This window comes from Pholcus phalangioides, unplaced genomic scaffold (assembly GCF_987345545.1).
Source record: "Pholcus phalangioides strain wild (caught in Gottingen) unplaced genomic scaffold, Ppha-v1.0 ptg000015l_1, whole genome shotgun sequence".
Taxonomy (NCBI): domain Eukaryota; kingdom Metazoa; phylum Arthropoda; class Arachnida; order Araneae; family Pholcidae; genus Pholcus; species Pholcus phalangioides.
In genome coordinates, this window is record NW_028301608.1 from 102,123,454 (window position 1) to 102,136,080 (window position 12,627).

The 12,627-nt window shown below is 35.5% G+C and overlaps 1 protein-coding gene across 1 annotated transcript; it reads left to right on the top strand.

Annotated features, from left to right (window-relative positions):
* Positions 1-1,433: 1,433 nt before the first annotated feature.
* On the top strand, positions 1,434-2,519 carry LOC149077216 (uncharacterized). The gene has a single exon (XM_089242359.1). The coding sequence runs from the start codon at positions 1,434-1,436 to the stop codon at positions 2,517-2,519; it is 1,086 nt and encodes a 361-aa protein (XP_089098485.1).
* Positions 2,520-12,627: the final 10,108 nt, after the last annotated feature.

Consider the following 12,627-nt stretch of genomic DNA (forward strand, 5'->3'; position numbering starts at 1 on the left):
GATTTCTTCAGATATTGTCCCATCTCTAATTTCCCAATTTTTTAAAAGAAATTTCAAAATGATTTCTTCCAAAATCTTTTAGAAGAAAATAAATAACAAGAGTTATTCCCCCTTTTTTTTAACATTTCAAAAAAAGTACATCTCGTAATTCAGTAACTCAGTGAGTGAAATTCTAGAACGTCCTGGAAGGAAAGTAATGAAGCATAAGATAAAAGTAGTTTTCGTTTGAATTTAGTGAGATTATTTAAGTTTAAAAAAATTCATTTGGTCATGTCTTTGATATTTACATTTTGATTTCATAAGTATTCATAAGTATGAATTACTGAAAAGAATAGATGGAATAATGAAGACAATTGTAAGGTCATATTTTCACATTTTAAGAGCATATTTTTATGTTTTTTTATGTGATAATTCTTGCATGTTTCTAATGTCATAAAATTCTTAGCTCCAGTTACTACCGGGTGTAACTGAATGAATGAACGCCAGGGTATCTGCCACCGGACTTATCCCGTTGCCGAGATCTCTTCCAGCCCAGCTTCGTGGCAGAGTCTGGAACAAAGTGAGTGTGTACACCTAACAGTCTGAGTGTGTAGCTAGTGTTGTGTATGATATTTCAGTGCTGCCATCTATACTTCAAATTGTGAGTGAAGTGTAATGATTGAATATTTGTAACGTTGTAGGCCTGTTGCTCTCTGTGGCGAGACTTTTTAACGGGGAGATCGGCACGCATTCGCGCCTTGAAGCTGGGAACCACAAAAAACTAACTTCAGCCAACTACCACTGTGGGGTTCGAACCCGGATCCTCGCATCGCGAGTCCGTCACTATAACTACTCGACCACCACAGCGGTTACCGGGTGTAACTAGCTCTGCAAATGAGTTATTTAATGGTCAAAAAACTCAGGTGTCCTAAAACTTGGAGCAAATACCCTAAAAATGACCAAAAATGCTATTAAAATTAAGAAGTTTTTTGAAACCAGATATATTCTAAAGTAAAAAAAAAAGCATGAAAAATAGTTGTAAATTTTTCCCTGAATATTTAGATGTGGGTAAACAACCTATGTTACCCTAAATGGAAGTTGATTTTTTCTATTAAACAATTTATTATTTGTGAAGCAGGAAAGAAGTTTAAATTATAAATTATCAAAAATGATTTATATTCACCTATCAAATGAAAATAACGTTAATTAATAAAAAGTAAAATATAATTTAGAATATGTTATCAATAATAAAATAGTCATTTGCATTCACCAACATTCTTTGAAGATGGGCAAATAAACATATGTATCACACTTTATATATGTACGACACAAAAACTCTACTTGATGGAGATTCTCTTACATAATTAGCTATTTTCATAATTAGCCGAAAAAGGTCAGTTCACTCGAGCCACATAGAAAAGAGATTAAAAATTGTTGTCTGGTGAAATCAAAACATGTATTTTTCTAAATCTATGTGGAAACGCCTAACTTTTTGGGTTGTTGGTGCAAGAAACCTTGCAAGAAAAATAGTTCATGAGTGTGTAACATGCTTCCGTGCACAACCGACCACTCTTGAGCAAATAATGGGAAACTTGCCTAAGGAAAGAGTAAACAGAACCTTTCCATTCAACGTTTGTGGAGTAGATTTTTGTGGCCCATTCTACGTAAAATTCAAGGGTCAGAGAAGGGGTCAATTGCATAAAATATATGTTGCTTTATTCGTGTGTTTCGTGACTAAAGCAATCCACCTAGAATTCGTATCAGATTTGACAGCAGACGCATTTATTGCATGTCTAAAGAGGTTTTTTGCTAGACGTGGAAAATGCTCATCAATATTCAGTGACAATGACACTAATTTCGTCGGTGCCAACACAGAGTTGAAACGTCTTCATCAGATGGTTGTGAAACCTGATGAATCTGCGGCTAATTTTTTCGCCTTCGAGGAAATCACATGGAATTTCCTACCTCCAAGAGCTCCGAATTTTGGAGGTTTGTGGGAAACTGGTGTCAAGTCCTTCAAGCACCATTTCAAAAGAACTGTAGGGTCTTCCAAACTCATGTTGGAAGAGTTCCAAACTGTTATGACCCAAATTGAAGGAATTTTGAACTCCAGACCAATAACACCTCTATCGACAGACATCAATGACTTTGAGGTCCTAACACCAGCTCACTTTTTGATTGGACGATCGCTTAACACCGTTGTTGAGTCTGACCTGTGCCACCTTGGTGATAACCGACTATCTCGATGGCAGCTCACAACACGATTTGTTCAGACCATCTGGAAGCGTTGGCAGATGGACTACCTAAGTTCGCTCCAGCAACGAAATAAGTGGCACTTCTCAAAATCTAATGTGCAACCAGGTGCCATGGTGATTATCAAGGAGGATAACGTGCCACCGTGTAACTGGTTACTTGGAAGAATTGAAGAAATCATTCCAGGTCCAGATCACAAGGTTCGCGTCGTGACTGTTCGAACTAAAAATGGACTAATCAAACGATCCATAGCAAAAATTTGTTTGCTCCCGCTTCAAGACAAATGAAGTGACTTGGACTTCATGCAATTTATCATCTAGTGTTTGTGTTTATCATATTTAATCGGATGCATCTTAGTATTTTCATTTGTGCATTTTAGCTGCATAATTTCATTGTATATGATAATGATGTTTTTTTTAAGCTTTTCAGAGTGGATAGTAATTTGAATTGACTGTACATACGCTTTTCCATTTTGAATCAATTGCAACGCGTGTTTGATTACAGCAGTTATGTGTTTAGATTTGTTTCAGTTCATTTTGATGCCTAAGATAGGATATGCCTACACAAGTAAGATGCATTTATCTTGCAAATGTATTATTACCATTATAGTTATATGCTCATGATTCCTCATAATTACTTTTTCAATATGTATTGTGTACAAGTTTTGATTTCAAGCATTTTTTAATTTCTTTTGTATTGTGTTGAATTGATATTGGTTGTAATTAGCATTACAACGCCGGGCGGGATGGAAACGCCTAACTTTTTATCTTTTGCTCCCAACACAAGATGGAGTTGATGTCTACTTTCGCTTTTCTTTTCTTGTGTATTTCTTATTATTATTATGGCTCTCTCCCTCTCGAAGGGGAGAAATGTGTAAGAGTGTATGTCACAACTCTCCAGTGGGAGGTTGTCTGATGTTAGTCCCCCGCGTGTTATTGAGCGCATTATTGAATCACCCTTCTCACAGAATTAAAATTTGTTGAGTTTAAAAACACAGGTGTGTGTTTGAGTTCATGGTATTGACCACTATGAAATGTTTCAAAAAAATATATGATGCACTATATAAAAGACATTTTGTAAGAATATTCGTGTTTGGGTGAAAATCCCTATGCAAGGGGAGAAAAATGTTTAATATTTTGAGGCTATAATGATATACAAATTCAAATATCTTTCAATACTTGCTTCGAACATTTAACATCAGATTCATGTTTTACATAAGCATACAGGATGGCTTGTAAGTGCTAATGTGGCCTTTATCTCATCAAACGTTTGTCGTAGAGGTATGTTTCCCGTTTAAAAAATTCCAAAAATATGTTCAAAAACTATTCTATACCAGTTTTGAGAGTGAAAATACAGTGTGTTGTGTCACAAAATAAAAATTTCAAGTTTTCCTACCGTACCTCAGAACTCTAACTTCTCTGTTAGAAAGCTGTTATCCTGTCTTTTCTGAGTCCATCAAAAGGGATCCTATGTCTTAACTGCAATATTTGCAGAAATATTCGAATTGAAAAATCTAAAAGTTGGAAAAAGGCTAGCATAAATGAGGGATAAGAGTGCTCTCTGTTATTTCGTTTATTAAATTTTAATTTCCTGTTATTAACTTTTCTCAGATTTCTGAATTAAAATGTCTCGGTGAATATTGCACTTAGAAACATGGTAATTTTTGTGTCCTCAAGCCTCATGGAACAACTTAGTAATTGGAAGTTACAGGACAATGGGACCATATAAAAATTTATTTTTTTATTTTGTGACGCTATATTCTCACTCTTAAAACTTGTACACAGAGATTTTTGGACAAATTTTGAGCATGTTTTTAAACTGGAAGCATAACTACTTACGACAAGCGGTTGATGAGATAAAGACCGCATTAGCGCTTACAGGACACCCTGTATATATAGCTTATACTTTCTAGATATATTTCGAAAAATATTCTCTTGATGTTTTTAGTATAAAAACCGGACGTGGAGAAAAACAACTCTGATATATTTTACTGCCTAGTCCCGGCCAATTTGAATAAAACCTAACAGGATACGTACGTCTACGCGAGGGTTCCATGGCAAGTAACACGCGACAGTTCATTACAGCAAGTGTACCTGGCTTGTCTCACTTCTAGTGAATGCTGACGCAATCTGAAAATAAATTCAGCAGACGGGAAGAGCCGAAACGGGAAAGAAGAAGCGAAATGCTCAGAGTCAGTTTATCAGAAGTGAAGCAGAATTTTTTTTTATTTTTCGTTCAGAGCTAGGAGGCAATTTCTCCCGCAACATTCTTCTCCTCATTTGAATTGAATCGAATAAAGTTCCCTGGTGAACGATATATATATATACATAGTATTTTCTTTTTCCTGATGGCATATTCAGGACTTGTTTGTCATATAATCCGGTAGAAATCGAACCTTTTGTGAAATCGCTATTATTATTTTTTTTTACCTTCTTCTATCTTTTCTTAGCTTTGTAAAATAGATGATAATGGTACCAGACCGTTATATTAGAGTTGACGGAGCCGCAAATCAACTTATTGTAATCAGTATGTTGGAAGTGAATTTTTCGAATTTTTTTTTTTGCAAACAAGATAACGTTGAAGCGTTGGGAAATAGTTTGATTTTCCTTGGAAAAAAAATTCAGATGTAAGAGACATTCTTCTGTGATTGGAATTTGCGGCTCCGTCTTTGAAGTAAGCTAATCGAATAAGTCAAATCTGGCGTTAATGGTATTGGAATTTGAAATTAATTCATGTGAATGCAAAAAAAGGGGGCCCAAGTTAAGAAAGATAATGCGATATTCGAGATTGGTGGTTATTACACAGAACGTATTAACGTGTATTTATATCATTGTAATGAAACTATTGTTACATATTTATGCGATTGATTAATTGATTTAATTGATTCAATAATCAAACCGAATATAATCAGGCTATTTGTAAAATACAAACTGATATATAGATTTTTAGGGTTATGGAAATTTGGCTTCCGAAATTATTCGCTCCTGGCACCTTTCAATCTGGTACATTTCGCTCGGAAATATCCCACCGGCCATTTCGACTGCCCTTCCTGTGAGAGTGACAAAGTAAGTGACTGCATGAGTGGCCAAGTGACCATATGAGTGTGTGGGCAAGTGAGCATATGAGTGACCAACTGAATGGGGTGAATGACCGTATAAGTGAAGAAGTGAGTTATAACAATCTATATATATCACTCTATAGATATCACATATATCATTAGTGGGTGAGTGACAGTATGTATGTGACCGATATTTTCCCTAACGAACTCGAGGCGACCACCGATAGACAGCGCCTTCACTTCCAACCCATCTCACTAATGGCAGTAAATTGCAATATAGCGATATGGCCAGTGTTGGTGTTTGGTGAAGTAGTAGTATGTATGTGACCATACGGTCACTAACTTGATCACTCATACGGCCATAAGCTTAATCGCGAATATGGCCAGTCACTTGGTCACGCATAGTCACTCACGCGCTCATACAGACCATCGCACATACACTTAGTCATTCATACGTTCACCCTCCACCTTATATGGTAATTCGGTAATAATGCGGTCATAACGATTCCACCAACTTGTTCCTCGAGTGAGCGGCGAAGTATTCGAAAATATTCTAGTCTATAATTCGGACATGGACTGTAGCATATAATGCATGTGCGGTAAGTAGTAAGGTGCGTGTACGGTGCAAGTACGGTTAAGTAGTAGTAGTAGTATATAATGCTCAAAATTAAATCCTTAAAAAGTCATCACAGCAATCTGAATTGTATTGTACTATATGCTGAATGCTTTCATTTTATTTATTGAAATAAAAACTACTTAGACGTATTTTAGTGTATCTCGGCACTTCGAAAATTTTCTTATAATGTATCGTAAAACTAATCGTTCGAAATATTTTCATCTGTATCGAATGAAGTTTAAGACTCGTTCTCCTGACATCGCTCTCATTCGCTGTTCCTTTGTTCATCACGCCCATTTATTGCTTTTCATTCTTTTTTTTTAGTTACTTTATTTAGGTTTTCTTTACTTCTAAGTTCTTTCACTTCTTTTCGAAAGTTTTCGACCGAAAAACAAAAATGAAACTTATTTCTTTCAATGTCAATGTTTTTATTATTTTATGTCTGTTGCAGAAATTTTTGTTCGCTTTTTTTTTACCAACGCTCGTTGTGGTTTACATTTTAGCAAATCAACTTCCGAACCTATTGAGCTCGAAGTTGGCGCGTTAAATCTTCTGCAGAGAGAAAAGACAGCTCTTCAACACACAATACTTCCATAGCATCAAGATTCAGGCGCTTGTAATTTTGACTTAAATATTCACTCCAAAGACAGATGGCAGCACGAGTAGAGCACGATACACACATAATTCTAACGGCATAAATATTTTAGGGTCACACACACCGCATAGGCGGAGATAGACTTGAAAGTCTGGAGGGGGGGGGGCGCACGATGATGATGATGATGTCAATTCATATATACATTTATACATTAGAGCAGTCGATTCTATCTTTGACTCTAGGGAAGCCCCCCCCCCTCCCCACCCTTCCGTATTTCCGCTCATGACACACCAACAAAACACATTCCGACAAGTTCCAATTCGATAGAAATTCCGCAGAGGAAAGTGTACGAGGTGCATGTACGATTAAGTAGCGATACTTCTGCAAGGCTGAGATCGAAACGGTGTCTGGTATGAAGACAGTTTTTCACAGTGAATATCGACTTGTGTGTTGCACGGTAAATATCCCCGCGGTAAGTGAATATGGAAAAAAAAAAAATAGGCGCGAGTTACATTTTTAAATTGAATTTATTGCCACAGGTGAAAATATAACGGGGGACAAAGTGATTAAATTCAAGTGTGACTCCTTTCCACGATAAAAATTGACTTTCATATAATTACTTATATTTTATTCTACAAACACATATCTGTAAACATGCTTGCTAAATGCTCAGAACTAATTTCAATGTCTTGAATACAATTCGATTAGTTGTTACTTGGCTGCTATATGATTATATTCAATTTTTCCGGGAAGATATTGCGTTTTTGAAAAAAATGAAATAACGTATGCGCCGCATTATATTCAAAATGCCGCGAGCTTCTAAAATCATTATTTCTGAAAATCGTAATTAACCAAGTAAATATAACCAAGAAATACGGTAATAACCATTAGGATTTGCGGCCTGGAAGTTCACTGATTGCCAACAACATCTCATATATTTTTGACGACATTATTAATTTTTTACAGACAAAATTTTAGATCCTAATTATAAATTCCATTATTTTTTCAATTTATTTCTCCTCATATTTGTTTTAGTTTAAAACTATCAATTGAAGCATTGAAGGAACATATTTATTCTGTACGTTTTCTAGACTCTCTTATATCATTGTTCAGCAATGGTAAAGAAAAAATCTTGCTAAGAATGTCCTAAAACAGTGTCTGCGCGTTCTCCTAAATTGATCTTCCCTCTTTTCAGGGGCTTAGTACGTCCTGGACTTTAGTAAGTCGTAAGGTTTTGGAGATGAACCCTACAGATGGGCATAGACTTGGTTGAGGGGTTACAGAGTAGAGCTGCGCGTGCTGTTGTTGATTTCTTGAATATGTTGTTTACATTGGAAGAACGATGTTGTCGGGATGGAGGGATATGATTTAAAATTTTCAACGGGAGGGATAAGATGGACCATGACTCACACCGTCACAAGAACACTGCACCGTCTGCTTCGACAAGCCAACACAAGTCAGTTTACTGACTGACAATCCCAGGTTGTGGTGTCGAAGGGAGTTTTCTCTAATTGAGCTGCGAATAAATGTAATAGCTTACGTCCGGTTGTCGTGAATTTCACTACAATTGATACATTTAAAAAGAAATGCGATTTTTATAATAAATGAATCGAGATGCTATCCATACCTAGATAAGACAACCATATTTTTTAAGGGCAGTGCACAGTATTTTCCTTCGTATAATTCGCGGATTATCTGTTAAAAAAAGTGGTAAAACATTAAAAAATGTAGATTACCTACCACTGCGGACAATCTGCAGAAACTTTTGTTATTGATTCTGAATTTGAATGTTTTTGATGGAACTGTAAATTTGATTTTGTGTGTAAATAATGCTATTGTTTCGTAAATAAATTTCATTAATTAGCTCACCAATGGATTTATTATAGAAACACCAGGTAAGTTTCATTTATTTTTTTAATTATATATATATATATATATACACACACACAATTTTAAATTTTTTTCTAATTTCGCCAGACGATTTTTTGCCACCGAGGATTATATACACAGGCAAATACGGTACATAATTTTATCATAATCATTTGTTTGAATTAGTTTATTTATTTTTTCTCGTGATAATTTCTCCTGACAATTTGTAATTTTGGATTGCTGTATTTTAGTTACATTCCACATCTATATTTTGTATAGGCATCTAATTTTCAGCCACCTCGTTCAGTGGTGGAACAAGGTGGCGGATTCGATTAAATGTTGAATAGTTATGATTTTTTTTAAATCGGATGATTCTTTTTGAAACACCCTGTATAATACCGGCCATTTCTCAAGCGGAGAAGACACTGAAATCATCTCCAATCTCCTATCCATATCTTTTACTACAGGCTTATGGACATAATTCTTCCGTCAACGTTGGGCAAAGCAGCGTTAATGGTTGAATATGAAAAATCAGGAATGACAAAAGTTGCATTCGCAAAGATGAAGGGAAAAGTTTGAACATTTTTCCTGTCGTGGCGTTTGTATTTGCATTTGTAATAAAACATTAAATTAAAAAAAAAATGCATTATTGTTTCTTCGAAAATGAGTGAATTTATAAAAGTTTATAGCAAACGAGGTGAAATGAAAAAAAAAAAAATGTTTTCTAAATTACTTACATAAACTCTGCTCCCACAAAAATAATCTTGCTTAAATAAATTAAACTATACATATTTCAATTAATCAAACATGTTTTCAATCAGGGACATTGGCCGCAAAAAGCCTCTTATCACACGTTTTCTTATAAAACTTGAGCTACCATCGATAATTAAACTTCCGTTCAATCAGTTTCGTCTTAAAAATGAAAGTGAATGTTATTGTCACTTGAAAACATGGAAGCCCTTCATTAGCGGTTATAAAACGCAATAACTTTTAAATGTCTAGAAGACGTATCACAATCAACCTCATTCTATTTACTCAGCATTTTAATACCGTAGTAAATGCTATTTTTCCCCCCTCCATTTCACAGAATGGGATCGAAGTTTCATCAGCCCGGAAAACCTGAGAAACTAACCAAACAAACGAAACTCTCTTTCAAGTAGTAATTATCTGCATCCTTTTCCTTCGTCTCAATCCCCCGGATACAATGGTACAAGGTATTGGCAAAATTCCAAGATGATTCCCTCTCTCCTAGGTATATACGGTCCGATGTTCCTTTCCTATGGAACTCAATTGGAAACTAAAGTCGAGTCCTTTCACTGCTCTTCCTTGCGGAATGCCACTTAGAATGTCAAGGAAATTGAACTCGATGTTGCTCGGCCACGGACAGGACAGAAAAAAAAAATCCAAAGTAATTTCTAACAAAACGTCATTTATTCCGAGAACAAACACAGAGGGGGTGGCAGAAGGAGGACGAAACAATTCAAATGTTCAACTATTTACCAAATAAAATTTAAAATAAAAGATAGATTACGAGTAGAGACGATAAACAAAAAAATACGAAAGTATCTTTCCGCTTCTCACTCGACAAAAATCGGAGTTACACGATGAAATCATGATTGAAACATTTTTGCGATAAGTGGAAAAAAAAAACTTAGTATTTCTGAATTCGAATGTAAATTCGAACGAATTGTTTATTCGATTATACATTTTTTCCCATTAAATGAACTGGAAAGGTGGATTCCAAATAGTTTCGGATTTCCACTAGTATAAATGTCAGAGTAAAATATATATCACGAAAGGGGAAAGTTATAAATCTACTTAGAATTTTAATCCTCGAGTTTCTTTGTTTTCAAGAAAACGCCGTCGACGGAACCTGCCTGAAATTCAGTAGACTCAACCTTTCGCTTTGTCTGCGTAGTTTGTTGAGCATTTAGATGTTCATTACTATGGTTTGGTTTAGTCTATTTTCACATTTTATTTATTTTCGTTTATTTATTGTATATGCACAGAAATACAAATTAACATGAAATATTCTGGTTCATATACTGTTGCTTCGCTCAATAAATGTTTAATCAGGAAGGAGGGGGATATATAGTAACAAAAATATCATAGATATCCCGTGTATATTGCTTTGAGATGCCAGGTATGATCATAAATACAAACCGCAAATACTGATTTAAAATACGTTATAACATTTTTGATGTTTGACGTTGTTCTAAATTTTATTTTTTTTTTCAGAAAATATCATTTCACAAAAATATATGGAATTAAGAATTGCCAAAGAAGCATATGTAAAATGCATGGCAAAGTTTTGAGGAAGTAATACTTTTTCACGAACTCTCTGACGCTACTATCTGTTGAGGTGCTCTCTTCAGGTTAGAAAGTGCGACATATACATCATACTATCGCATGGTAGAAAGAGATTGCCTTTTGGGTGAAATAGTAGAAATAATAATAGCAACGTAATTATACAAATACAAGGCCACAGCAGGCAAAACGCCGAACGAGGTGGCTGAGAAAATGATGTCCATAACAAATATGGATGTCATATATTACTAAAATACAGCAAGCCAATTAAAAATTCAATTACAAAAACTATAAACAATATACTAAGAAATTGAATTTTCTGGATGTTAATGCCGAAACTGTTATTTGGGAAGAAAAGTGATTTGCCTCCTCCGGGAATCGAACCCGGGTCCCCTTGCATACCGTCAGGTCCGTACGGCCGATTCGTCGTTTAGGAATGCGATTGTTCAAAAATCCTCCAACAACCAAGCTCCAGTGTGGCGGTGCCTCGTCCTGATGGAAAATGAAGTCATCCCAATCGTTTCTAACTTTGGGAAAAGGCAATCTTGAAAAAAACTGAAGTGCCGGTCGAAGAAAGAGCGTTAGCGCTACCTGTCGGCAAGTGCGTGAAACTCGAGATTTCCTTCTTTCTACCTATGCATTATTCGATCAAACTAAATTGTATGATTTTTTTTTAAATCGGATGATTCTTTTTGAAACACCATGTATAATACCTACCATTTCTCAAGCAGAGAGAGAGAGAGAGAAGCCACTGAAATCATCTTCAATCCCCTATCCATATCTTTTCTACAGGTTTATTGACATAATTCTTCCGTCAACGTTGGACAAAGCAGCGTTAGTGGTTGAATATGAAAAATCAGGAATGACAAAAGTTGCATTCGCAAAGATGAAGGGAAAAGTTTCATGGCATCTAAGGAGTTGATTCTTTCGGCAGCGCACGATGGGGTTACAAAGTGTAAGAGATTTCAACATTCAAACTTCAAAGATATCGAATTCTGCCTGCTTCTTTTTGAATGGTTCAAACAAGTTAGGGCGTGCAATGTCCCAGTTTCAAAATTTGCTCAGAGAAAAATTATTGCAAATTGCCAGTGAACTCGGTGATGAAAATCTTCATGCCAGCAATGGATGAGTAGGACGTTTTAATTAACGACATGTTAAATTAAGACTATGAAATAAGTTGATGGTGAGTCTAAATCTGCTTATATGCCGGCCGTAGAAAATTGGAAAGAGACATTTTCTCAAAAATGTTCAAGATCATCATGATCTGCATGATGTGTTTAATTTAGATGAAACTGGTTTGTTTTTCAGCTTGTTGCCTGACAAGACGTTGACATTTCGAACCGAAAAATAATCAAGTCTTAAGACAAATAAAGATAGGATAACAGTTCAGCTTTTGGTGCAAACATGACCGGAAATGAAAAAAATGAAACCTGTTGTTATAGGTAAGAGAGTAAGGCCCCTAATGTTTCGGTCAAGTTAAATCATTACTATTAATGAAGCAAACTGTGAGTCAAGGATGGCGTCCAAAATATGGGGAAAAAACTCTGTCATGCTTTGATAATGTTTCATGCAACCAGTAGAAAAGTGGTCTTTATTGTTGATAATTGTGCGGCTTTCGTGAAAGTTAATGGATTGCGATCGATCGAGTTGATTTATCTTTCTCCAAAATGTCACCACTGTGTTACAAACACTCGATCAAGGAGCCATCAAAACTTTCAAGTGTTATTATAAAAAAATTGTTGCTGAAGGATTTCACATCAGAGCGATCAATGAAAAAAAAATAATTGATGCCATTTTCTATGTGCGCAAAAAACCTCGAACAGATTCTCTGAAATTAAAATAAGAGATTGCTTCCATCGCATGCTGGTTTCTCGGGAAATTCTGTCAATGAAAGTGAAGATAACGATGACGGCTTAGTCCCACTTTCCTTGTTGTTAAAACATCTGCAAA